General features: G+C 42.2%; 1 protein-coding gene across 5 annotated transcripts; it reads left to right on the forward strand.

The window, feature by feature from the left end:
* Positions 1-81: 81 nt before the first annotated feature.
* On the forward strand, positions 82-25432 carry MATR3 (matrin 3). 5 transcript variants are annotated; one of them, XM_051793779.1, is made up of 15 exons: positions 82-163; positions 7813-8911; positions 12970-13031; positions 13758-13799; positions 14040-14143; positions 15155-15207; positions 15625-15750; positions 16335-16460; positions 16651-16821; positions 18086-18217; positions 19284-19327; positions 19770-20163; positions 21768-22161; positions 22761-22882; positions 24367-25432. In XM_051793779.1, the coding sequence occupies exons 2-15, from the start codon at positions 8021-8023 to the stop codon at positions 24415-24417; spliced, it is 2712 nt and encodes a 903-aa protein (XP_051649739.1). In that variant the 5' UTR covers positions 82-163; positions 7813-8020; the 3' UTR covers positions 24418-25432. The 5 variants fall into 5 exon arrangements, with proteins under 5 accessions (XP_051649739.1, XP_051649741.1, XP_051649738.1 ...); XM_051793778.1 differs by lacking the exon at positions 82-163 and adding an exon at positions 239-548; XM_051793781.1 differs by lacking the exon at positions 7813-8911 and having other exon boundaries at positions 83-163.
* The last annotated feature ends 1582 nt before the right edge of the window (positions 25433-27014 follow it).

The following is a 27014-nucleotide window of genomic DNA, read 5'->3' on the forward strand; positions in this document are numbered from 1 at the left end:
GAACTGCACACCCCGCCCCCCCCCGCCGAGGAGGGGGCGTGGTCGCCGCCTCGCCCCGCCCCCCGCGCCTTTCCCATGGTGCTCCGCGGGAGCGCGGATAATGAGCGGCGCGCGGGCGGCGGGCTGGCGGCGCGCGGTGCGGCCGCGCTCTCGCGAGAGCAGGGTGAGCGGGCCCCCCCTACCCCCACCTCTCGCGAGACCCGCGGCGGTGGCGGCGCCCCCCCCACTCCCACACCCCTCCAGGGCGGGCGGGGCGGCCCCGGCAAGCGGCGGGAGCGGCGCGGGCACGGCACCGGGGCACGCACCGGGCACGGCACGGGGGGCACAGCGGCGCTACCGGACGCAGCGGGGCGGGCGCCGCCGGGCACGTGAGCGAGCAGCGGGCAGCGGGGCGGGCGTGCTCTCGCGAGCGCGGCGAGGCGCGCGCGGGGCTCGCGCAGCCGCCTCAGTCCCTTCCCTCCCTCCCTCAGTCCCGCCGTCCGTCTGTCCGTCCGTTCGTCCCTCCCCCGCCGCCGCCGCCGCCGCGCTGCGTTGCCGCGGGCCCGCAGGTAGGAGCGGAGCGGCGCCGCGCCCGCCGCCGTGCGGGGAACCCCCCTCGGGGCTCGGCGGCGGCCCCGCCGCGGGGGGGATGAAGGGGTGGGTTTGGGGGTGCGAGGCGGGAGCGCGCGGGGCCGGGGGGGCGCGCGGGCCCGCGCTGGCGGGGCCGGGAGCGCGCAGGCCCAGGCGGCGCGCGGCCCCGCGGCGCCTCCGCGCGCCCCCCGCCGGCACTGCGGGCGGAGCGGCCCGGCCCGAACAAAGCCCCGGAGCCCCCGCGCCCCCGCCCCGCCCGCACCCGCACCTCGGCCCCGCGGAGCTCGCCCCGAGCCGCCTCCAGCCCCGCGGCCCCTCCCTCCCCCCGTACCGCTCCATTAGGGTCAAAACCTGCGCGTTTTCATCTTAATCTGGCCTTAAAAATTAATGAATCGGGAGTCCTGACAGTGCGGCATCCGTTTGACCCCTCTTTCTACTCGGTTTCACTTTCATATAATTCAAACCCTGGTAACAAATCGAACTGCGGGGTTGTTTTCTTCTTCCTGTTCGGTTTTTTTTAATGTGCATACTCTGTTTCCAGAGTCAGAGTAACGAGATACAAAGTTCATCTGTGCTGCAAATAAGTAGAAGTTGAAAAGAACTTTCTGGGAGCCTGAAGAACTGGTTTGTTAAATGATAAATGAGGCATTTATGCTGTTGAAAGAAAGCTGAACCGTCCTACGGATTCTAAATGTGTGGCTTTTTTTCTGTCCAGGACGCAGACCTTTGGGAAAAAAGTATCTGATACTGGTTTAAACAATTTAATAGTCTTTATTCTTTTTAGTGAGCCTTAAATTCGTCAGGTTTTTTGAGCTGTAGATGGTCCTGACTTCCTAGAGTCAGATAAGTAGGAAGCAGCTCTGGTTGAAAACATAAGTTTCTTAAAGCAATCTGTGGAGTTTTTCTGAGAAGAGGAAAAGGTAATTTTTTCCCATACTTCTTTATAAAGAATCTATTGGTCCAGTGACTTAATCTTCCTATATTTTGACATATGTTTATATATTTAAGATTTTTATATATTTTTTTGAAATGTAGTGGAACATATTAACATTTCTAATGTATTACCAGGAAATTAATGAACTTCTGTCTTGAATTCCATCTAAAACCCCACCAAATGATTCATTACTGAATTACATAACAGGATTAAATGACACTCGAACCTTGGACATGTGTTTGTGTAGGGTAACCCAGTGTCTGTCCTTCTGCACTGTGTAAAAGCTGTTACACACATCCCAGAACTAAATGATGGGAAGAGAATCCCACAGAAATTCCTAAATGCATCCTTAAAATGCGAATATCCGTGTTCTTAAAGATAAAAACTAAAAACCAGTTAAGGAGGAAAGAAGAGTCAGCCTTTGAGGCTCCAAACTGAAGTTCCATACAACTGTAATACTGTTGCCATGTGGTTTATCCAGGATTGCAGTTAAATAAAGTGCTCATTAATTTGATGAGAAATAAAGAAATGCTCTGTGCTGCCCTTGGCTGGGATTTGCATATGACTCTGCTGAAAGTTTTGGTGAATGCAAAGGTGTTTTGTGATCTATAGACAGGCTTCTGGGTAGCTCAGCAAATCTGGGGGAGAAGCTGTTGCAAAGCTGCAAAGAAATTCTTTCTGTTCAGTTTGTTAATTAATGAGTGTATTTTTGTGCCCTCAGTGTTGCTTCCTTTCTTCATCAGTGCTCTGAGTCAACAAGTCTTGAAAACAAAAGCACATACCTCACAATATTTCTGAACTAATTCAGTTTGTGAGTGGTTAAGTACCATATTGCGCAGTCATAACTTAAGCAAGAAGTTTTTATTTTGAGCACTAAACCAGTCAAACAGTCCCTTGATTCTTGTCTGCAGCTAAAATACATCTTGCAGCCTCATGCAGGATTTCATCTGGGAAAGAATGGGATTTTATCCCAGCCTTGGAAATGCCTGGAGGCAGACTGGTTAGTCAGAAGGCTTTTTAATCACTTACCAGATCAGAAACAAAACTGTTCTGTTTGGTTTTTTGAAAAAGAAAAAAAAAAAGAGGAGTAAAATTGGTTCTCTGTTACAGTGGGTACTCTGGTTTGGTCTGTCTCTGGATCACTTTCTGTATGACCTGTTCCTGTGAAGAAATTGTGGTCTGTTCTGTGTTGGGGTCAGTTGTGGTGCCCGTGGGGCTGCTGGTCCCCACAGCTGATGGGAATGGAGAGCGAGTGTCTCCTCGGTGTCCAGGGGCAGGGACACACAGAGCTTCCCTCAGCATTCCACCCAGAGCCGGGGGCTGTTCCTGTCTCCACAGAGCTCTCTGTGGGTGCAGGCACCTGTGTGCATCTCTTACTGTGGAGCTGGGGCTCTGGGGGTGACACACAGTGGGCTTGGAAGCAGTAGGAAGCCACAGAGGTGACCATGTGTTTGTGGCGTGGTCAGCACACGTGACAGCAGTTATCTGTTTGTTTCTGGGTGTTACTACTTTCCCTCTCTAAAAATACACGAGTTTTGCCTTCTCTGTTCTTTCTGTTCTATTCCTTGGACTATTTTTTTTTTCACTTCTGTTTCTGTAAAGGAATAAATGTGCTTTTTTCATGCACTTCTTACAAAAGAGGGATGCTTGAATATATTAAATTATATAACAAGCAGAAATAGGAAACTGGCCTCTCTTAGTGTTCCTTTCTGCATTCAGATGTTGAAAACTAAGTTCTTTTAAAATTCTTCATTGCTAAAGTAGTAATTTTAATTCCCATTTATAAATATGCCTTTCCTCTGTTCTGTAGCAATCCTCTGTTACAGTCACTTCAGATCTCAGATTATTATGTTCTCTGATCAAGGAAGTCACTGGGATGAAGCTAAACATAATCCTAAGAATTGAAACTCTTCCAGTTGTTGTGCCTGAAACAGACTGTCTAATCTGTGCCCAAAAAAAGCGAGTGTATCCTGTGTGCCAGGTGCCCCTGAAGTTTTTGAGGGCATGACCTTGGAAGATGGTTGAACAAGATGAGTTGTTTTCTTGCATGTGAAACAGCAATATTAAATAACCATCCTGGATACTGGGACCTGAAATGGGTGAGAACCTGCATTTTCTCTGAGGTTGCTGGGCAATTCCTCCTTTGCCTTTGGAAAGACAGTGGCCTTTTCTGTGTAATCCTGTAGATTTGAAATCCATTGTACTTGGTCATTCAGCAACTAGATAACATCTGCTTCTAATTTCCTTGAAGTTCTTGTTTTTACTGCCATTAATTCTTGGAGCAGCCTGGGGAGCTGCCTGTCCAAATTCCAGATCTCTTCCATCAATAACCCTTTTTGCCATTATGTGCTGCAGCCAGTTTTGCCAAGAAACAGGAATTCTTCCATGGCAGAAAGGATCGCTGCACCAAGTACAATGCCCAAGGAAGGAGAAGGAAAACCTGTAGGTTTTTATCCAAAGAGCAAATACTGTGGATGTAGAACTTCTTTAAAACTTTTTTCCCAAGGGTGTACGACCTGCCAAAGTGTTGAGTTCTTACAAACCCAGAGTGTGCTTTTCAGCTTGTAGATTATTTCATATTTTTACCATAATCGAGTTTATTTGATTACATTCAATGTGTTTTGAAGTGAAACTGAGTAGAAAGTGAAAACAGTTTTGAGACCTTTTTCTTATAAATAGTGGAAGAGGAATGGGTAAAAGATGAGTTGTAAGAACAAGATTAACATTAAACTACAATAACTATGCGTAGGTTAAAACCCCCTGAGAGTGGCAGAAGGAATAGGGAGCCAGGGGCTGGTGTTCCAGAAAAGGTGACAAGCTAAGTTTATCGTGTTCAGCGTGATCAGTGTGTTCCAAGAATTCACTGAATTAAACTGTTCTTACGACAAAATTAATATTGGAGCAAGAGTTCCGTAAGCTTTATTGGAAAGAGTTTATGATCAGTTTTGCACTAAAAGGAAAACCTTCTATAGCGTTTGAAAATCAGCCTCATTTGGGCCTTTTTTTGGTAGCAGTGTATTCTGTAGGATTCAAATTCCTTATTTTTGTTGTCTGCTTTTACAGAAAACTCTTTTGCAACTTGTAGATATAAATTGTTTTCATTGTCCACATTTGTCTGGAAATCCAATGACATTTTGCCTTTCAACTTATTTCACGATTGCTTTATATGATATATTTTCAAATCTTAACATGGCCGATTTCTGTCCACAGATCTTAAAAAAACCTGTGTATGAAAGTCTGTTCCCAGTATAGCTGGAATTACACGGAGAACAATTAGCATAACCCTTCCAACTAACTCGTGTCTGGCTCCGGAGGCAGCTTTGTTCAGTCCTACCTGTCTTGTTGCTGTGACTCAGTTGATGGCACCCTCACTCCAAGGCTGGCCCTGCTCCATGGGAACCTGTCTCTATCAGATACTGCCCTGGAATCTTTCTGGAGTGATCAGCACAGGAAGTGCTGCCTTAGAATCCCGTTAAACCTGACCATGTGGAAGTTAAACGTCCTTCGGTGTGATTGTAGGGCTCTTCCCCCCACCTCTGATCTTAAAGAATGGGGATGGTTAGAGTGGAGTACAGCAGCCATTGCAAGATGATAAATAGTGGGGGTTTGAGGCTAATTCACTTGTTTTTTTGAAGTACCCCACTCAAATGCCCAATTAGGGCAGTTTCCTGACTAGCACCAACTGCCAGCCTGTGTTCTGTCCTCATCATACACTTGTCTTACTGTCCCACTTCATGCTTCTCCATAAGATTGTCCTTCTTTGTGTCTTTGTCTTGGTTTTTCACCCATCTTTCCTATTTTCATTTTTCCCTCCCCTTCCTCCTTCCCGGGGTGTTTGCAGCAGGAGCACGGGGTGGTTCTGTAAAGCCTGCTGTGTGTGTGTCAGCGGGGTCCCTGCCAGGCGGGGATGCTGTGGGGTTTGTTCCCTGCTAATCTCCAGAGCAGCAGACAATGAACTGCCAATGGAAAGCTGTGACAAGAGATTAGGGAGCATCTGTTCAAAGAGAAAGGGTGTTTTGGAAGAGTGGAGAACTTTCCTGATTTAGTAGAAACTTGACTAGTGGGGTGCTTGCACTAAGAGCAGGGCACACCGAGCCTCTCCTGCCACAGGGGTGTCTGCTGAATCGCTGCAGGCTCAAGCTTGCAAAGCCCTCTGGAGCACTTGATTTTATGAAGAACCCAGTAAGTTCAGCTTCAGACCTTTCTGTAAGGGTGTGAATGAACTAGGAGGAAATTTGTGTAAAAATACAAGGAGTAGGGATTAATTTTAAAAATTGTAATAAAGTACTTTGAAGATTCCTGAATGAATGCAAGATAAAGCATGGTACCCGGGTGAATATTAGTATTTCTGTCATTTTTGAACTCAAAAGTCTTGATTTTTACAATGTAGTTTCTAAATGGGTTCTGTTCAGATGTCCTCAGTAGGGCCCCCTTGTCTAGGACATCTCCCTTAGGACTTGCCTCATCTGCTCCTCCGTGTTCTTGTATTACTGTTCTCTGAAGCTTTCTGCAGTGCTTTTCTGTCTTCTGCCTTACACTCTTTTGAACTTATTGCCATGCCCAATTTTCTCAAGCTCTTTTTCTTAACCAAATGTCACACAATTAAGGTTATTTTGACTCCAGCATATGTGGATCTTAAAAACGTAGGTGAAATATGATTTTAGATGTACTGACAACAGAGCATGCAGGATACTGTATAAAGGAGTTCCTTTGCAAAGATGGAGCTGTGTGAGGTTTGTGTGTTTTATGTATTTTTCATAGAATCCATTATTTTTTTACATAAATGCATAATTTTGTAACACACTTGCTACCAAGAAAGAAAACCCAGGTGCTTTTCAACTCGGTGCCCTGTTGGAACAGGCAGTGGGGATGGAGAGCTGCTCCTAACCTTGACCTTTCTCCTTCTGTTTCCAGTACAAGAGCCATTGCCTTCTGCAGAACTGGTCTCTTCAAGGAAAAGTCCTTGCTTTCATTTTATCCTTTCCATTCCCCCTGTTCTCTTGGGAGCTGATTTCATTTGCAGCTGTGCAGTGTGTGCCTGTTTCTTTTCCAAGTGCTCATGTGTTTGCTGTGCTCCTGAGTGGCAGTGCTGGAGAAGCAGAACCGCTCTGTGGAGACTGGGAAGGGCTTTCCAGCGGCGGGGACCCAAGAACGAGGAATTCCTGGTGGAATGTTCTCACTTGTGTTGAATTGCTTTAAACTTTGTGTGTCTGTCCCGAGGATGGGGGAGAAGTGTTATGGTTTATTTCTGCTCTGCACTAAAAAACAAAACACTTTATGAACTATATCCATTGCAGCAAAAAATATACTGTGGATATTAATAGCATTTAGTTAAAACTTCAGGTAAATGCAGTGGAACCAAATATTTGCATATCAGGTTAGTATTTTAGTGGGACGTGAGGCAGATCCCTCTCTTGTGTTGTAGGATCTTTAACTCCCACATGTGGTCATGGTGTCAGGCCTGAGCCAGGCAGTGCTGGTACAAGGCAGGGCTGTCTGGGGTGATGTGCCATCTCCTGACTCACCTGGGGTCTTTTCCTTCAGGAGCAGGGTTTTCCTTGGGTCTCCCATCCCAGCACTAAGCCTGACCTTATTTTGCTTGAGTCTGAGAGAACAGCTGATGTCACAGCTGCAATACAACAGAGTAAAAATCACTTCTGAAATGCTGTTAGCAGTGTAACTGCAATTGGAACAAGAGGTCTTGTTTACTTCCTGCAAAATGTAAAACTTGTTTTTCTTGTTCACATCTGTCTTCACATCGGTAATTGGAATTTTACTGCATAAAGATTGAATATTATGTTTGGTCTTGTTTACAGATCTTAGAGCAGAAACTTTTTGCCCAAACTTCAGTTACTTTTAACTTCCTTTCGTCCTGTTCTGTTGTGGTACAGATTTCATTTTCAAATATGTGTTATATGCCAAAGTCATCTTGGATTCTATGGGCTTAAGTTTTTTGTGGTCTTCTCACAGACACAGTACAGTAATGTAGGGTATGAACAAAACCATTAACCAGAGATCAAGGCTTACATGTCAGTAAACTTACAGATGCTTTTAGACATCGGCCACTTCTGAAATTCACTTGTCTTCAGTATGAAAGTAGCTTTTTGTGGAAGGAGTATGTATAGGAAACACTGCTGTATTTTATCTGCAATAATATATGTAGGCTCTGGGTACCTCTTGAATCTGTTATGTGATAAAAGCCTTGTAAGATTGAGATCTCTAATGTTTTTTAGATCAACATGATGCATAAGTTTAAAACTGCATCTGTTTAAAGGGATTTATGACTAAAACTGCTTGTTTTTCTACAGAATTGTCTGGTGTTTCTCAGCTTGAAGAAGATCTGCAGTCATTATTGATCCTCTTTCTTGGCGTTACCGTTTTTGAAGTGAAGTTTGCCTAGCTTTCTAGTGTGAGCTCTCTTTGCAGCCATCTTAAAAAAAAAACTATAAAAAACTATATTAAAAAAAAAAAAGGAATTTTTTTTGATCCGTAAAGTAGACACGCTCTAGTTCTACAATGTCCAAGTCATTCCAGCAGTCATCTCTGAGTAGGGATTCACAAGGTCATGGGCGTGACCTCTCTGCAGGAATAGGCCTTCTTGCTGCTGCTACCCAGTCTTTAAATATGCCAGCATCTCTTGGAAGGATGAACCAGGGTACTGCACGCCTTGCTAGCTTAATGAATCTTGGAATGAGTTCTTCATTGAACCAACAAGGATCTCATAGTGCGCTGTCTTCTGGTAGTACCTCTTCCCATAATTTGCAGTCTATATTTAACATTGGAAGTAGAGGTCCGCTCCCTTTGTCTTCTCAGCACCGTGGAGATGCAGACCAGGCCACTAACATTTTGGCCAGCTTTGGTCTGTCTGCTAGAGACTTAGATGAACTGAGTCGCTATCCCGAGGACAAGATCACTCCTGAAAACTTGCCTCAGATCCTTCTACAACTTAAAAGGAGGAGAGCTGAAGAAGGTTATGGTAGAGATGGCAGATCATCCACACGGGAACCACCGTACAGAGTACCTAGGGATGATTGGGAAGAAAAAAGGCATTTTAGAAGAGATAGCTTTGATGATCGTGGTCCTAGTCTCAACCCAGTGGTTGACTATGACCATGGAAGTCGTTCTCAAGAATCTGGTTATTATGACAGAATGGATTATGAAGATGACAGATTGAGAGATGGAGAAAGGTGTAGGGATGAATCTTTTTATGGTGAGACTTCGCATAACTATCATAAATTTGACAGTGAGTATGACAGAATGGGTCGTGGTCCTGGTCCCGAGAGATCTCTCTTTGAGAAAAAGAGAGGTGCTCCTCCAAATAGCAATATTGAAGACTTCCATGGATTCTTACCGAAGGGTTATCCCCATCTGTGCTCTATATGTGATATGCCAGTTCATTCTAATAAGGTGAGTTACGCACCAGATACTTCTATTTTCCTTTACGTTGTAGTTTCTGTTCTGTTTTTACCTATTTCTTTAATGATTTCTATAGCCTGGTTGCTTTTGAAATGATCTGAAAGTTGGTTTGAGAGTGAAAAAGGCACTTGGTTTATTTGCAAGGTAATTGTTAACAAACATTGTAAACCAGGGCTTTACATTAATGTATTTTGTTTGCCCAGATTGCTTAACTTCAAGTCAAACAGCTATCATCTACTGGGATATCTTATTTGTATTTTACATCTACATGTTCTCTTAACCACAAACATCTGGCATTCAAGCAGTTTTGGGGTGGGTTCTGTTATTTTTTTGTTGGTTTGGGGTTTTTTTGCAGTGTATCTACTGTGCCATTCTGGAAGCTAGTTTCAGCTCTCCTCCACATCTGTCTTGATTGCTGATTTATATGTAGTTAAGATGCATTCTTGCACAGTTCTGCTTTTTCCCTGTCCAAAGGGAAAGAGTTAATGTAGAGCCCTGGAACTTATTTGCAAAAGTAAAAGCCACGTTTTAGATTAGCTCATTCTTGCCTTTTTAATTTCACTTTAACACTCTATCTCATACTATGGCTGAAATTTGTCGTCATTTTTCTCCTTTTTTCACAACTTTCTTAGAACACTTCAGACTCACTTTTTATTGTCACATGTTGCATCTATCCCTGTAGACTCTCCAGGCAATCAATCTGCTGTTGCAGTGTCCTGCTCTGTGTTCCTAGTAGTGTTCTTTACTCGGCTCACAAGTGGAGTGGATCTTCGGGTGTATTCGGTGATGCTGAGACTTCCCTCTTAGTTATCCATGACTAGTCCAACTCTGCAAAGGGAGCAGGTTACTCAAAATGGCCTGTTTATATTCAGACGTTATTTTCAGAGCCTTCTCACTTTCAGCTTTTCCAGTGTTACTCATCTTGCTGGTTTTCAGTGTACTAGGCAATTTAATTGGCTAATTGGCTAATACAGTGCCCCTCTTGTCACAATTAGTGGCTAATTAGCTTGAAGGCCTTCAATTGAAAACATAATACATGCTATTACTGTAAAATTGATACAATGTGGAATTGCTGTTACTAACCATTTCTTTACAGTTACCTCTCAAAAAAGTGCTGCTTCTGTACATCTGATCTTTTTGAAACACGAGAATTATTCTGTCCCTGCAAGGAAAGGATCAAACCAGTTTTAGAGCACACGCTGTATGGCTCCAGCTGATCTGACAGTTTATGAACTTGTGTTGCTTTAATTACTTTTTATATAAAATAATCACAGTAATCTGGGTTTCTTGTCTCCTGTATTTGCTGTTTATTTTCACACAAGGTTAAAGTGTTAACAGTTTAGCTGCCATGCTCAGTTCTGTAAAAGGACTTCATTGGGTTAGATTGAAAACATAAACTTCTGAGGCCCTTGACGATGGCAACCAGTAATCCTGTAAGTAGGGGTCTTTTTAGCTCTTTATTTTAAAGGCTTGTGGTTCTTAGTGTGCTTTGGAGTGCAGATCTGTTGAAAGGATCCACACTGGAATAGCTCTCCAGGTATGAGAAATACCAAATTCTTTTAACAGCATAACTTGTGGCTGACCTCTTCTGTAACATGTAAAACCTTTTTTTTTTGTTGTTTTTTTTTTTTTTGTAGGAATATACTTTGACTTAAACTGCTAGTACACCATAAACTATTTGAGATTGGATCATCTGTTTCTTATGACCCAAGTTTAGGCTTTGTTTCTAATTTCAGAAATCATGTCACCACAAGAATTTTTCTCTTTCTCTCCTTCTTTCCTCTGCTTTGCATACCTAACTGTTACAGAATTCCTTATTTTGTATCTCCCATGAAATCAAATCAAGTCAAACTTGACTTTTAAAGGAACCCGATCTAAACTGAAATTTCTGGAAAGCAGAAAGGGAATGCTTTTCTTAGCTGGGACAATGTAAACTTATGACTGCAGTATCAAAATCTCATTTTCCCCACTTCCAAATAAAATATTGTAGATTTTTAAGGCTGTTTGATAAAGCAGTGTGTATTTTAAACCTGAACAGGGGGTTAAACACCCTCACTATAACTTAAACTGGCAGGCTAGTCCAATTTTTTATTTTAATGATGTTCTTAATTACTTCTTTAATTTGCTGTGTACGTATTTTAAGACCCAGTTTGTTTTCTGTCTGTGAAGTAAATTGTGCCCCAAATACTTCAGGCATTTTGTCAATCCTGATCCCTTTATCAAGGAACGAGGTGTTGGATGTGGAGGGATTGTTTTCCCTGCCAGACAAAGGCTGATGGAACATGAAGAGATGAATTTGGAGGTTAAACACTTGAACCCGTGGTACATCTCGGAGGGAAAACCTGGCTGTGGCCCTAATAGATGGCTGGCTAAAATTAGGTGCTCGAGTTTGGCCTAATTTCCTGAGGAGAACAGTGTGTCCTCTCCCTGGTATCAACTGAGCCAAAGGGTAATCTAGGTTTGAAGAAACTCAGTTCAGATTTTCTCTGCCTTAACATGGGGCATTCGTGTTAATGAGTGTAAATATAAATCCCTGGTGCCTCAAAACCTTGGAGAAGGGACATTTCTGACTGGGTGCAGGCAGTAAAGGGAATCCAGATTAAGAATTGTTCAATGAAAAGTTAGTATAGATGAGCCATCATATTCCTTGGAGGAGGAGAAAAATCCAAAGTTATATGTCAGAGCTCCCTTTTTTGCCAATTTAAAAGCCTATGAAGTATAATGAGAATTAGATCTTCCAGACTTTGCCTCTGAGTTTCAGACAGCTTCTATGTCGGTTTAGAATAATTTTAAATTATGTGTTAAGACAGATCCAAAGCATACTGTGTCTGGTGGAATCAGCCACTGAGGTTTTACTGACTGTGTACCCAAATTTAGAGGGGTTTTGGTGTCCAAAGGACTGGATTTTTTTATAGTGCTAACGCTTTTTAGCAAGTGTTGAAGTAAAGAATCTTTGTATTGAATGTTTCATAGATCTGGGGTTTTGGTGGGATTTTTTTTTAATCCTAATTGCCAACCTAATTATTTATAGCTGCAGAGCATCTTGTGCAGTTAACAGGAAAAAACGATGCTCTCGTTTTCCATCTTGATAAAATGGATGAAGGTTTCATCTTGCTCCATGTTATCCTGGAGTAATATTGCAGCACTTTATGGGAGACTTTAAATCCAGGTTTTTTTCCTTTGTGGAAAGTGCAGGGTGGGCATGTAACATGGAAACACTACAGTAAGCCTGGGGAGTGTCTCACTGTATCCAGAAGAATGGTTGTAGTGTGGCAGAAACCAAAAATCAGGAAAAATGAGGGATTAGGAAAAAATCCCCTGTGGGTGCTGAGCAGAAACAGAAGAGCCATGTAAAGCAGTTCCAGTGTTTCAGTTGTGATTAGCCTGAGAAGTCCAGTATGTGCTAACAGTATAACCACTGTGGTAAACTGGAGAAGGAAGTAGTAATCAGAATTTCCAAAATAAGCCTGTTGATCTAAGAGAACAGGAAGCTGCAGAACTGGAAAACAGTCTACAGAAAAAGCAGAAATCCCTCATTCCTTTCTAATGCTAAAGCCAGAACCAGGAGGAGTTTTACCTGGATGATTTGGTTTAATTCCACTATTCTTGTAGTTTGTCCTAGCTATGCACTTTCATTTCTTTTAGTCTTTCCTTTCTGAATTCCTTGCAATTTCTTGGCCTCTTAGTGGTTCTAAAAATTTGAGTGTCGAGTTAATCTGTAAAAGTCTGAGGAACGAAGCAGAGAGAGGGGAGGAAATTCTGAAATGACTCAAGACAAACAGTCAGCCTTCAGTGGCAGAGGCTGCCAGGGCAGTGGTGCCTGTGGTGCAGCAGTTGCAGGGAGCTCTGCACTCTGAGGCACAGTTCCCATCACACACCTGTTCCCCAGCTTAGGAGGGAAGAGGCAGGTCCAGTGTCAGTGGCCCTTCAAAGCACTACAAAAAGATTTCATTATCTGTGTATCTGCAGCACTTCAGCTTAGAGGAGAAGCTTGTTAGAATGACTTGCCATATGTGGCTGTTAATTGTGAATTCTTTACTTTGCTGCAGGAGTGGAACCACCACATCAATGGAGCGACTCACAGCCGCCGCTGTCAGCTGCTGCTCGAAATGTATGGACCCACCTGCAGTAACGGGGCACTGGGATCAGCCTGGGCACTGCACTCACCCTGCCAGGGCTCAGGGGGCCTTTGGGCAGGGCTCAGGGACACGGGGGATTGTTGGGTTCCTGGGCACTGCACACACCCTGCCAGGGCTCAGGGGGCCTTTGGGCAGGGCTCAGGGACACGGGGGATTGTTGGGTTCCTGGGCACGGCCAGGAGTTGAACTGCATGGTCCTTGTGGGTCCCTTCCAGCTCAGGAGATTCTCTGGATTCTAAGTAATGGTCAATTAGGTTGCCCAAAGCAGGTCCCAACCTGTGCCTTATTGGGAATAAAACCAACTTGAGAGCATCCTATGCACAGAAATGGATCGAGGTTCACAACCTTGAAATCTTGCAGAAACATACGTAACATTTTAGCAGTGGATCTTAATGGTTGAGGATCTGTTGTAATTGTAGTTACTGGTACCAACTTCTACATTTTTTTTTTTGTTGATGTGATACAAACAGTGCAATTTGAAATAAAACTTGGCAGACACTCTGCAACCAGTGTAGGGAGTTTGTCCTGAAGAACAGCACTTGTGTCAGTGCTGTTCCTGGCTCTTGCAGTGGGCCCAGAGTGTTGCCCTGTGCTTCAGCTGTGTTACATCTTCAGGTATCACAGCTTCTGGGACAGGTGTTACATAGGTAGAGGAGATTGTTTTTCTTATATTTTCTTTTCATTTTGTTTCTTTTAAGATACCCTGAATGGAATCCTGACAGTGATTCAGGACATGGAATGTAAGTAGTAATTAATTTTGAAGTATTTATAATTTTTTTATTTGAAGCAGAGGATGTTCTTAACGATTTGTGTGAAACAACACACCAAATGGATTCCTCCTTTGGTTTTTAGCTGAAGAGCAGCAGTAAAAGTAGCTAAAGTTGTCTACATTGAAGCTCTGCAGAAATTAGGGGGTTTTGAGAATGAAAGCCACACAGTTTTTTGGTTTAAAATTCCAGTGTGTTTTCCTCTCTTTGTAGGGGTGATCCCTTTATGTTGCAGCAATCCACAAACCCTGCACCAGGAATTCTGGGACCACCCCCACCTCCATTCCACCTTGGAGGACCCCCTGTTGGGCCCAGAGGTAACCTTGATAAGCACCTACTTTTACAAGGCTTAACTTCTTGCTAGGTTTTTTTTTTTCCTTCTTGTTTTAATTTGTTATCAGTGTTTGAGAACAACCAAAGAAAACACCTTTCTGAGCAGTAGAACTGAAATACTTTAGTCCTTCCCTGGCCAAAGCCTGGTACTCTGTTAATAACTCATTTGTTCTAAGGCTGGTGATTTTTAACATGTTTGGGACTTGGATTTTTCCTCCCTAGGAGGTTTTTGTATCTGTCTTGGGAATAGCCACGTGTTGCTGGAATTCTTTGGATGAAACTTGCAAAATTCAATGCCCTGAGTGGCTTTTCCCCCTAATTTCAAGTGAATTTGAGAAATAAATTTGAATAGCAACTGAGAAATGGGAAGATGGATGATGCCTCTTCCTCTCAGGAAGGGAGGCTAAGAATCAGGTTCTTGCCTGATGTTGCTACTTCCTACCTTTTAAATACTTTGAATGACTAAAAGAGCAAAACTAATTAATGTACCTGGTTGTTCTGGCAGAGTAGAAGTATTTGAGACACTTCACAGGATTTTTTAGATGATAAATGCATTCATACTTAATTTCATTAAAATAATACCATTAATTTTTAAAACATTTCCAACTTGACTATGAGCAAAATGATCAAAAAGGCTTTTTTCAGGTGTTTCCTAGTAAAATGGGCATTGTGATAGAATTGATGATGTTTTAGAAATTAAACCCTCACTTGTAAAAAGGGTGTCTTGGATATAGAGACTTCACATCCTTTGTGTACAGAGATGTTTTGCTGTGGCAAATCCTATTCTAAAATAGGAGAGATTTCTTTTCCAACGAGCTTTTACTTGTTCTCTGCTGTTTCTGCACAGCTGTAATGAAATAGCTAGTTTTTAAAACTTGATGTCATTCTGGTTTGATATTACAAGTGATTTATACCCTTAAGAACTCCTGATGAGACATGTTAATCCCAGTCTTACAGGTTGAACTGAGCTTGTTCATTCTTTTAATTTGTTAAAGGAGCTGGCAATGGCAACATGCAAGGACCGAGGCACATGCAGAAGGGCAGAGTGGTTAGTATTAAGAAGTCATTATTTTTGTACCCATATATTTTGTACTCGTATATTTTGTTATATAATTTTTGTTTGCTTTCTTAAGATTATTTTTTTAATTGAATGATTGTCTTTAAAAGTGAGATTTTAGCATTTATGTGGAAATATTGAACCTTTGGCCTAAGATTAGGGGTTTGTTGTGCCAAGGACTCTACAAAATGTTTAGTCCAAAACGGTACAGAACCTTCTTAAACATTTTCTAATGAAGCTGTGGGAAGTTCTGAGCCTTTTCTATGTGCATATTGTTTTGGTTACTACTGAAGATTTAAAAATTAAAAAAAAAAAAATACAAATCAAACAGAGCCTTGACAGACTCTTTAAGTTTACTGGTACACTTGGATCTTTTCATACTGTGATCACATGCTTTGTCTTCAACAGGAAACAAGCAGAGTTGTGCACATCATGGATTTCCAGAGGGGAAAGAACTTGAGATATCAGCTGCTCCAGCTCGTTGAACCCTTTGGGATAATTACAAATCACCTGATTCTAAACAAAATCAATGAGGTGAGCTGGGGCCCTGTGCCACTGCTGGTGGTGCTGCTTGGTGCCTGTAACTGAGCTTTGGTTTTGTAAAAGCACTTGCTCAGCTACCAAGTGAGATGATACCTCACCACAAGGTCTTGGAGGAAAGGAACAGTGTGTTTCTAGAAATGCTGTGCTACTGCATTTTCACTTAAATATTAAAAAATCCTTCTTGCTGGTTGTTCATAGCTTTCTCAACAATATCACATGCTGTTCTTGTTTCAGTATAATCTGAAAACTTGGTCTCAATTTGTATTATACAGTGTGTCGTATTTTGAAGTGTGGAAAAAACCAGTATCATAAAAGAGAAAAAGCAGGAAGCAATTTAATGTTCTGAATCTAAATCTAGGTGGAATGTAAACAAACCAAATAGTTCTGTTTGTGCACCTAAATAAAGTATGTGAAATTCATGCCAAGTTCTGCAGGTCAGTGCATGTTGTAATCAAAAAGCAGTTCCCATTTTTGATGCAGCTGTTCTGACAGGAAAGCAGTGAAGAGCTTGAGATGTGAAACAAAAGCACTGAGTCCTGAAGGAGCAGTGCTTCATTTATTTTGTGTTATTTCAGGCATTTATCGAAATGTCGACCACCGAAGATGCCCAGGCTGCAGTTGAATACTATTCAACAACACCTGCCCTGGTGTTTGGTAAACCAGTCAGAGTCCACTTGTCACAGAAATACAAGAGAATAAAGGTAAAACGTTCCTGCTTTTTTTAGCAATGCCTTATTTTAATCTGGGGCAGTCAGTGTTGTGAGGTGGCTGCATGTAAGTCATTCCTAATTTCTGTACTTGTGAGCTGGATCAGCTTAAGCAAGGGACAGTCACCCATGTATATTTTATGTAGTATGTCTTCAAAAAACCATCATTCCCTTTCGATTCCAGAAACCTGAGGGTAAACCTGACCAAAAGACTGAGCCCCCCAAACCAGAGCTCGGTCGTGTGATTCACCTGAGCAACCTGCCGCACTCGGGGTACTCTGACAACGCCGTGCTCAAACTGGCTGAGCCCTACGGGAAGATCAAGAACTACATCCTCATGAGGATGAAAAGCCAGGTAACTCCCCTGGGAACACATGTGTGAGCAGTTGAAACTTGAGGTTTTCACCTGTGAGGAAATGCTGTGCCCTGAATTGGTTTGTGTGCAGCCTTTGTGCTCCAGCAGAGCGGTGGAAATGATCTGGGGGCTCTGTGTAGGTGGGATTTTGCTCTGGAGCTTCCTGTGAAATGTCCTATAACATGAGCTGCTTTAAAAACAGGAACAGGCCTCAGCTGGGAAAAAGATATTTTAGCATTGAGGCTTAATTATTGGGTTATGCAGATTTCTTGGAGCCTTGGGACTGTTTTCTTAGGGCTGAAAGACCATTACCTATGAAACAACAATATTCCACTATTCCACGTTTCTTTCATTTACCCTTTATTTTTCATTCTTTAAAACTAAACAAAAGCAGTCCTGCTGTGGCTCTCTAGCTTGAAAGATTTGAAGACAGCATATTGCATGTTTGTAGTAAAATGTTTTGGATGTGCATGGACATGATTTCTGTAAATACATAGGAGCTGAAACTAGTTCTAATTTTTTTAAGCTTTACTGTCCCAGTTTGTTGCTCCCTTGAGTTAAATAGGAAATTCCACTGCCTTTTCAAAGAGATGAGTGCCTGAATCCCTTAATGCCACACTTGTGAAGTGAAAAATTACTAGAATCTTTTGTGTGACCCCTAGGAAGAACTCCCTGACCTTATTTCACTGGCAGAATGAAAACCCTTGCTGTCTAAGCTGGCTGCAGAAACAGGTTTCAGCTTTCTGCCAAGAATACTCCAGCTCATGGAGTTGTTTAAATCTTGTTCAACAACCTTAGTGTTCCATAGGTTTGTTCCGAGGAGGAACTCCTCCAAAAGCTGGGCTTACAGACCAGCAACTGCTGCCTTTTTGATTCAGGCTTCTCTCAAAAACCAAAAATAAAATACCAGGGTAGTTTCTCCTCTACCCTGGAATTCCCAAGTACATAAGTATTAAATAAGAATTTCACTGTCCAGATGCTTTTTTTTATTTAAATCATATTTTACTTTATGGTGATACTTCTGGCAGATTATTTAAAAGCCTGTTTAATTTCAGAACTGTCTATGGCACAGGTGGTACTGAATTGAAAAGCTGGAGTTATAGAGCACTTGGATAAATTTTAAAGTATTTGGAGAGGACAGATATAATTGAACCTTTTAGTGTTGTTTCAGTGTTCGGAAATGCTGTGTTTTAAGTTCAGTAGCTTTGCCTGCAAATGTGTTGTGTGTTTTGCAGTCCTTTTTAATGTGTTTTAATCTTTTCAGGCTTTCATTGAGATGGAGACCAGAGAAGATGCTTTGGCCATGGTGGAGCATTGTGCCAACAAAGCACTTTGGTTCCAAGGCAGATGTGTGAAAGTGGATTTATCTGAGAAATACAAGAAGCTGGTGTTAAGGGTAGGAAGTGTTCTTAGTTTTTTAATTGCAGTTGAAGGTGTGAAGTAGAAGACAGCCATCACTTATGAGAATTCACTGTTGCTTGTAAAATGAAGGGGTTTGCTTTAATATTTTCTGGCTCCTTAATGCAATTACTTGGCACGAGAGTTGTGTTAAGAGGCCTAGAATAAAGTTAAAGGATTTTCCTCTCAGATGAAACAAAACCCAAACAACTTCTAGAACCCAGATTTTAGAGTAAATTGTGTCGATTTTAATTAAAATGGCTCCATTTAGAACATGCTGTAATTTGGAGGGTTTTTTTTCTCCCCCTCCTCTGAAAATTAATAAGCTTTGTGTAAACTTATGATACATCAGAACTGCATCTCTGCATGTGCAGTTCATACAAGGGAGGGACAGGTTCCTGAGGGTTTTTTTGCATAACACCAGGATAATGCTCCTGCAGGTATAAGACTTTCTCCATCAGAGTGGAACACCAGGTAGAAAAGCAGGAGAAATTTGGACTGTCAAGCTGTCTCCTGAAAACATCAGGTTCCTGCTGTGGAATGTGAAGAAATCTTACTGTTGCACATGCTCATGCAGCAAAATGAACACTCAATGGCAAATTCAAATACTTCAGCAGTGCACTGAATAGATTTCTGTGTTACTGCCACCAAGTGACATTCCCTGTTCAGTAACTCATAAACTAGTGGTGGGGGGTTGCTAAAGGTTTTCCACTCATGATAGGGAGAAAACAGAGTAGGACTGATCTGTGCCAGTGCCTGCACCACGTTGTATCAGTTCCTAAAAAGAGGAATTGTATGTGAATATTCTGGAGCAGGATATCCTAGTTCTTTGGTATTGAATAACTGATAATTACTGTGAGTAAAGGCAGGGTATATCTAGGTTGGTCAGGTCCTGTCTGAAATAAGAGTTTACTAGTGGCTTGGTAGGTGGGTGTGGTACAAGAGTCCCTGTGGGTTAATGTAACTGGGAGCACTTGGCTGCATTGTGCTTCTGAATTCATGCTGCAACACTCCTGTAAATCTTACTCTGCTGTCACTCACAGAGTTCTTTAACTTTATTTTAGATTCCCAACAAAGGAGTTGAGCTGCTGAAAAAGGATAAAACCAGGTAATTTCCTATTGTTAAAGCATAATGTTGTTTAAAAGAAATATGTAAATACCTTATTCAGAGCACGGAAGTGGCACAAAAGAGTCGGGTGAGCTTTGAGATCAAGTTGTTTTTTGTTGTGCCCGGAGATGAGCTGTGTCTAATATGCTGCCTACCCTCTTCCTCTAAGGATGGAGATTTCACAGCCTCTCAGGCTCCTCAGGAAATCCTTTCCAGTCCCTAATTAGCCTTGCCTTCCTGCAATTTAAACCCACGAACAGTTGTCCTGTCTTGTAAGGATAATTTCTCCTTGCAGCAACCTTTTGTATGCTCGAAGAATGGTGTCCTTCCAGGTTTCCCTCAGCTTTCCATTTCCTGAACTGAAACACAATATTTTTTTTTTTAAGTAATTTCTGGGCTCTCTCCAAGTTTACAAGCAACAAGTGTTCTTTGTTCTTTACAGAAAGAGAACGTATTCTCCAGACAGCAAAGATTCTCCCAGTGATAAGAAGTCTAAAACAGAAGCTGCTCAGAAACCTGAAAGTGGCACTACAGAAGAAAAAGCGAAAGAGGAGAAACAAGAGGATCCTGCTGAGCCCTCAGGTGCCAAAAGTGGGGAACAGGCAGAGCAAGACGAGCCCAGTTTACTCCTGGAATCCGAAGATGAGCTGCTGGTGGATGAGGAGGAGGCAGCAGCACTGTTAGAAAGTGGCAGCTCAGCAGGAGAGGATGCAGATGTTGCCAATTTAGCTGATGTGGCTACTGAAGAAAAAAAGGACACCCCTGATGATGTCACAGTAAAAACTGAGGGGGGGAACGTTGTGGCCACTCCAGCAGCCAAGAAAAAGCTTAAAAAGGTAAATCATATAGTAAGATACTGAGTGGGGAAAGCCCTGTCTAACTTAGGCAGCACACCATGTGTGTTGTAGTGCAGAGCATTTCCTGTGGGTCTCTAACACCTGTCTGAGGAGAAACGGGTGTTAGAGCTGCTGTGAAGAAGGTGGAAGATCCCACCACATGCAGCTTGTCACTGACTCAGTTCTGAATCCCTCGGTCTGTTTTGACAGAAACCTTTCACTTGTCAGGCTCTACCCTGTCACCTCCTGGGGGTTTGCTTGTCTTTCTCTTCACTCTGTTTTTTGATTAACACTGAGCAGCCAGGAACTGTTTTCTCCTGAGCAGTTTCTCAGGGCACTGGTTGTAGTTACCCTTGAGCACAGAGCACAGAATAACGTACTGGGGACTTGAGGCTGATCTAGGCTTGGGCAGGGCTGTGTGTACTGAGCCCAAGAGGTGGGCCAGGCATCTGTGGTGAGCCAGGGCCCCTTTCCCACTGGAGAAAGAAAATACTTGCTTTCAAGGTGTTGTAGTCACAGGCTGCTTGCTGTGATTTCCCTTTTTCTCACCAGATGATCCCACATTCTCATGGCTTTTATGTCCTACAAGCTGCTTTGTTTAATCATACTCCCTTCTGTGGAGGAGTGTGCAAAGTTTTAGTAACTATTGACTTAGAATGTTGTTTGGCAAGAAAGCAAGGCCTGTTCCTTATTAATGAATGAAGTGTATGCATGGATTTCAGTTTTGAGGGATCTTTTTGTCAGGAAGCTAATTAATTACATGGTGCCAGGAGTACTGCTGGAGTAATTCTGGCATTAGTGTTCCTTGTTTCTTAGTATGTTGGTGCCCACTGTGATAAACTGCCTCGAACCCAAACTTGCTTCCTTGTAAACCTACATTCACAAAGTTAATGCTGATTTAGTCCTCCTCACGATTGCTGTTCAGCATGTGTAATAATGATGTCTTCATATCAGAGGAATGTCTCCAAAAATTCAGAATTTTAGACAGTCACTCTTAATAAACCTGAATTTTAAGAGGCCTCCACAGTTTTGGGTGGTTTGTGGGGTTTGGGTTCGATTTTGTTTCCTTTTGTTTGATTGGTTTTTTTATTGTGGACACTCTAAACTGGTTGAAAAAGAGCTTTTAATTAATTTTTTTTAAATTAACCTTCATGCCATTGGTGGGCACAGAATAGTTCTGGTAAGGTTTTACCTTCTATTCAGGCATGAATTTGAGGATCTTGTGTGACTGTCTCAAATAGAAACAAAACTTGTGCATTCCAAAATGACTTTCACTTAAAATATTCACGTTAAAAGGAATTTCAGCTTGAGAATTTCAGTATCTTTTTGCTCTGTTCTGAAGCTGAAATCACATGTTGATATGATGAAACAGTGGCCCCTTACGGTGCCAAAAAAAATAATGATTCTAAAGTGGATCCTTGTTTCTGGGGCAGTGGGTACACAAAGAGCTTGTTTGAGTAACAGTTTGAATGAGGGAGGCAGGTCTTGAAGGAAGAGCTTGAGCGTTTTTCCAGGGAATTCAGAGAAAATATTTCTCTTCTTTGAGAGAGTTTGAGGGGAACAGTGAAGCATGAGCTGACCTGAGGCCCCCGTTTTCCCAACAGCGCTACGTGGGCGGCTTCCCACGGAGCATGGAGGGCTTTGTGACCCTGGACGAGGTGGGGGACGAGGAGGACTCCGACCACCAGAAGCTGCGCAAGTCGGGCCTGGCAGGGAAGGCAGGAGGCAAGAACGAGGACAGTTTGGCAGAGATCAAGGTGGACAAGATCGAGGAGCCAGAGCAGGAGAACGAGATGTTAGAGAACGGAACGAAAGCCGAAGCCACCGAGAAGACTGAACCTGCTGAAGCTTCAGATGCCACAACAGCACAGGATGCTGAGAAAAATGCCCAGGAAAACACAGACCCCCAGGATGAGCAGGAAACCAAGAACGTCCAAGAGAAACCTCTAGTTCCAGATGAATTCAGGATTGGGCCGTACCAGCCAAACGTTCCTCTTGGTAAGGCTGCTTCCATTTCTTTTCCAATACTCTCTGTGCATTGCAGTAGCATTTCTCATTTCATCTGACTTTTATTTTTGGCAACACATTGCCCCATAGCCTTTCATTTTAGGGGTTCCCCTTCTTCCCTGTTCTTCAGTCCTCCCCTAACCTGAGTATTTTCTTTTTTTTCCCCTTATTTTCATACAGTTCTCCATAACACTTTCCTTAGGCAGAAATTAAGTTGAAAGAGGCGTATTTTAGCAACACAAATTCCATTACTAGCTCAAAGCACAACAGTGGTAACAGTTTAGAGTCATACTAAATACTCCAAAACTGATCACAGAACATTGTGAGTTCTTTTGAAGGAACCAATAAAATGGACCCTTAATCTGAAAGGTTGCTTTTAAATTAAAAAAAAATACAAAAAAACCTGCACATTTTTAGTTATTACTAGGCCCTGGCTTGACTAAACTAAAACAAGGACTTTTTAAAGATAAAGCAGCTTTTTAATGTAAAGTGAATTATGGTTTTAAGATTTAGCTGAAATGACATATGACATTAAAAGAAATGATGTAGAGTAGATCTCTTAGTTTATTTTGTGGTGTTTACTCCTCTAGGTGTGAATTATGTGGTACCCAAAACAGGGTTTTATTGCAAATTGTGTTCCCTGTTCTACACAAATGAAGATGTTGCAAAAAAGACCCATTGCAGCAGCCTTCCTCATTATCAAAAGTTGAAGGTAAGGCAAAAACTTGTTCATTTTAACTGGCGTGATTCTTTCTGGGGAATAGAATTCAACAGGACTGGACTGAGGAGAAAAAATACCTTTCAGGCAGGGGAAATTGGCTTATTCTCTATCTTTTAACTCCAGGTAGACCTCTCAGAACTTCATCTTGTGAAAATAATATGCAGAATACACAGCTTAGAGTTGGGCTTCAGCATTTTTTTCCTGTAAATTTGGATTAAAGAGGGAATTCCAGTTGGAGTAAAGACCAGGCTTAGAAGTAGCATTGCAGACTAAATACAGATGGCTCAGATCCCTTCCAGTTGTCCCTTCAAGATGGTTTTTAACCAATCAACAAAGCTTAAGATGAAGTTTTTCTGTGTTTAAAACCCCCAAACATTTGCAACTTCTGATTTTGTGAGCAGTTTTTCAATTTTCTAACTGGATGAGGTATCACATGATTGCATGGCATGAGTGATAATGCTGCTGCTGTATCCTCTTACTGTGAGCTGCTTTAAATATCACCTCTAGGAAAGGGCGCAGTGCTAAACCAAATTCTGGTAGTCATGCAGTGTTGATGGATTTATATCAGAAATGGATTTATAGCAGTCCATCCCTGAGCTGAGAGCAAACCCCAGGGACTCCACAGAAAAGGAAGAGGTGGCACCTCAGACTCCAAACATTTGCCTTCTCCTTGCAGTAACAGGAAACCCTAAATAAATACAGGGCCCAGGAAGGCAGATGGCACAAAAAAGCAAACAACATTATCAAAAAGTAGATCAGGTAATCAGTTCCCATGCAGGGTCTTGTAGAAAGAAATCCCACCTCATCCATCACCATAGTGTTTTTTCTTTTTTTTTTTTTTTCCATTGAGGTACCAGGTTATGGGACATTAAAGCCTTGATATAAAAAGGGGAGGGGGGGATAATGCCAATTTATTAACTTTATTGCTTAAATGAAACACGAGTTGCTTTGCTTTTTCCATGGCACACATGGCTGGCAAGTTGTGAGTGACTGTATGACATTGGTGGGGTTTGGAATTGGGGAGGGAAGGGGGGAAATGCAGCTTCTGTCTCACAATGGCACTTCTGGAGCTGGGAGTCTCCTTCCCTTGGAGAGCAGGAAAAATAAATAGGTGAATTGATGTTGCTACCAAATGTGGTCAAAGTGGTAACAAATTCCTCAAACTTCCAAAACAGCCCTTCTCCAGGGAGGGGAGGTGTTTTGTCCCTGCCTTTGTAGGTGGCAGATTCCACCCAGGTAAGTGGCACAATCACTGTCACAAGTCCATGACAAAATGGAAAGGAATTCCCTTGGCTTGCCAAGAGGAGCTCAAACTCCACTTCAGGGTTGGGAGAAGTGCCAGCCTTGTTAGCTGTGACCTTTGCAATTGATGTTCACAGATGTTAAACTTGTAAATTGGATTTATGTTTCTATTCTTGATGTTGTGACTGTGAAAAACTCTCTAAATATATCCCAAATATAATTTCTTTTAACAGAAAATTCTGAATAAAATGGCAGAAGACTACAGGCAAAAGAAAGAAGCTTAAAAAGAAGGAAGGATGTAAGGAAAATGTGGCTTTGTTTTTAATGTTAATCTTTTTTAAAAGCAGTACAAGTAGTAGATTAAATACTGTATTCTTTTTTGTTTTAGTGAGATACAGTAGGCATTATAGGTCTGTTCATGTGTTAAATGTTGTAGCAAAAAGCATATGCAGTAAAGTTAATGACAACAATTTGTTCTTAATGTGAGAATGGCAACAAGTTTTTGTTTTGACACTTCAAGCTATTACAGAAAAAAAAAATCCTGCACCCTCGTGGAAAGCTCATCTATGAGAAGAAAACCTTGTTCAAATGAGATTTACTACTTTCAAGCTTCAGAAATTGTCTTTCAATTCTGTTCTGAATAAAAAATGAAAAGTAACACTGTACTTTTATTTTATCTAGAACATTCCATGTTTTGGTCTGAGCCTAGCAGCTATTTAATTTTGAGAGTAAGGCTGTCATTGCATTTCACTTTGGAAAAGTCTTTAAATGTAAGTTGCATTTTTAAATGTTGAATTGCAATTTCTTTTAATGTCACTGCTGTTATCTATAGCAAATAGGGAAAATTAGTGATTAGCCAGCTTTACAACTTTGTGACTTTTTTTCCTAAGCTCTTGCTAGACTTTCCTATTCAGCTATTCTGTGTATTTTTAGTGAGAAGTAAATGCCCATTCTCTCCAACCAGTATTATTTCCTTGAGCTCTTCCTGCTTTTACTTGAATCTCGTTGCTGTTGTACATCTCTGGTTTCTCAAAAGCAGCATTGGAGTCCCAAAGTGGACAAAGGTATCTTTATATTCTCCATGTGGAATTTTTCATACCCGCATTTTAACACCGTTTTCTGTTAAAATCTGGTTTTGTCAAGACTCTTTAGAACTGTGCTCTTAATGTACCTGCACATGTGAGATGTGAACAGGAATTTGCATGTGTAACCTGTGTTTATCTGTAGTTTTTGTTATTTACTGCTTATTTGTGACTTCAGGTTACTAAAGTGATTCCCAATAAACCAAGCTAGGCCACAGTGGTTTGTTATAGATGTTTGGCATGTTAACCAGTGTCTGCTAAACTCTTGATCTGTGTCATGTCACCACACTGAAACTCCAGCTCTTGAAAATGTGCATGTTTTAACACCTGTGATTCAGCAGCTTCCTGCATAACGTTTCTTTCTCTTCCCCAAACCCTCTTGCCTTCCCCAAGAAATTAAAATATCACTTGTTAAAACCCCGGTAAGTATATTCTGCTGACAGTTTTATTTCTGGAGTTTTGGGGTGTTTTCATCACAGCTGAAATTCAAGCCACATCCCCATTCACATGGATAAAACTGGCTGTGGCCAGTTCTTCCAGCCTGAGCCTCCACCAGTGAGGATTTGGGGCTTGAAAGGGTTTTGGATGCAGGAGGCTGAGTCTGGATGAAGTTATACTGTAGTTAAGCAGACACAAGTGGTCTGTTGTGTGGAAGTCAAGCCTTGATAACTCGTGTTCCCAGCTGTGACTTTCTGTTGCATCCCCCTAACAAAGAGGGTGCAATCCCTTAATAAAACTCTAGCCTTCTCCTGCTGCAATGGCAGCAGTTTCTCTGGGGCCTTTGTGGAGTGGTGAAGTGCTAACAAGCAGCTACTGGTACAGATTTTATTTAAATAGCATGTCCAGATTATAAAATCTTGCCATGCAGTGACTCATTCTTGCTCTTGTGCAGAGATAAGTTCCTGCTCTGTACATGACACTCATTAGTATGCAAGGTTTTGTTTGGGTTTGTATGAAATGGATTAAATGTCGGGCAGTGACATAACCTTACAGCTACGCTGCAGCTGAAAGAAAGCACAAGTTCTAAGTCACAAGGATGGGCTTGGAGCCCCACTTATGGTGGCATTTGTCACTCATCTGTCACCAGAGGCTGCTGAGTCCCTCGGCCAGGCCAGGCCTTGGCTGCAGCGCAGTCACTTCCTTCTCTCTGAGGGTAACAGTTAACTGTTTTGAAGGTCTCCATCTCCCCCAAGTATTTTAAGTTCCCTTAGAATGTGCAGTTGAAATGAATACATCAAAATACTAAATTTAATTTTTATAGTAGCCTTTTCTTAGCTAATACCTGCATCTTAAACAGCTCTGCACCTTGTCTTCAGCCTGCCCTGTTTCACTGCAGGAGGGTGGTACATCGTGTTTAGTGTCTGAATGTAAAGCACTCCCAGGTGTAAAGTGGTTGTGGCACAGTCCAACTTCAGAGCCCAGAAATCCCTGGCTCTGGTAGCAGCAGCTGTTAGTACCTAAAGCAGGTACTTCAAAGCCCTGGTCACCTCTGTGTAAATCTCACTTGTACCTTTGCACCAGGATGCTTTTATACATCAGAAAAATAAGTCAAACCCACTCTGCTTCTGCAAAGTGTCTTCTGTCTCCACACAGAGGTCAGAGAGAAAACATCCCTTATCCTAATTCCTGAGGAAAAGGTTTCAGAAGAACTTGATCTTGAGGACAGATGCCAGACACACATATTGGTGCTATGGGCTGCTCATTATTGGAAATAACTGTATCTGCACTGTGAAGGAGTAAGGAAGTATTGGGCTCTGCAATTTACCTGCCAGCTTCCAGCAGGAGTAACCCTGGAGGGT

Source organism: Manacus candei, unplaced genomic scaffold (assembly GCF_025592945.1).
Source record: "Manacus candei isolate 608988 ecotype Guabito, Panama unplaced genomic scaffold, ASM2559294v1 h1tg000037l, whole genome shotgun sequence".
In the NCBI taxonomy this organism is placed as follows: Eukaryota; Metazoa; Chordata; class Aves; order Passeriformes; family Pipridae; genus Manacus; species Manacus candei.

Bases quoted from the DNA above. Each gene is read 5' to 3' on its own strand.
- MATR3 (XM_051793779.1), top strand. From the start codon at position 8,021: ATGTCCAAGTCATTCCAGCAGTCATCTCTGAGTAGGGATTCACAAGGT. The intron at 15,208-15,624 runs GTTAGTATTAAG...TGTCTTCAACAG, and splicing joins ACATGCAGAAGGGCAGAGTG to GAAACAAGCAGAGTTGTGCA. The intron at 20,164-21,767 runs GTAAATCATATA...TTTTCCCAACAG, and splicing joins CCAAGAAAAAGCTTAAAAAG to CGCTACGTGGGCGGCTTCCC.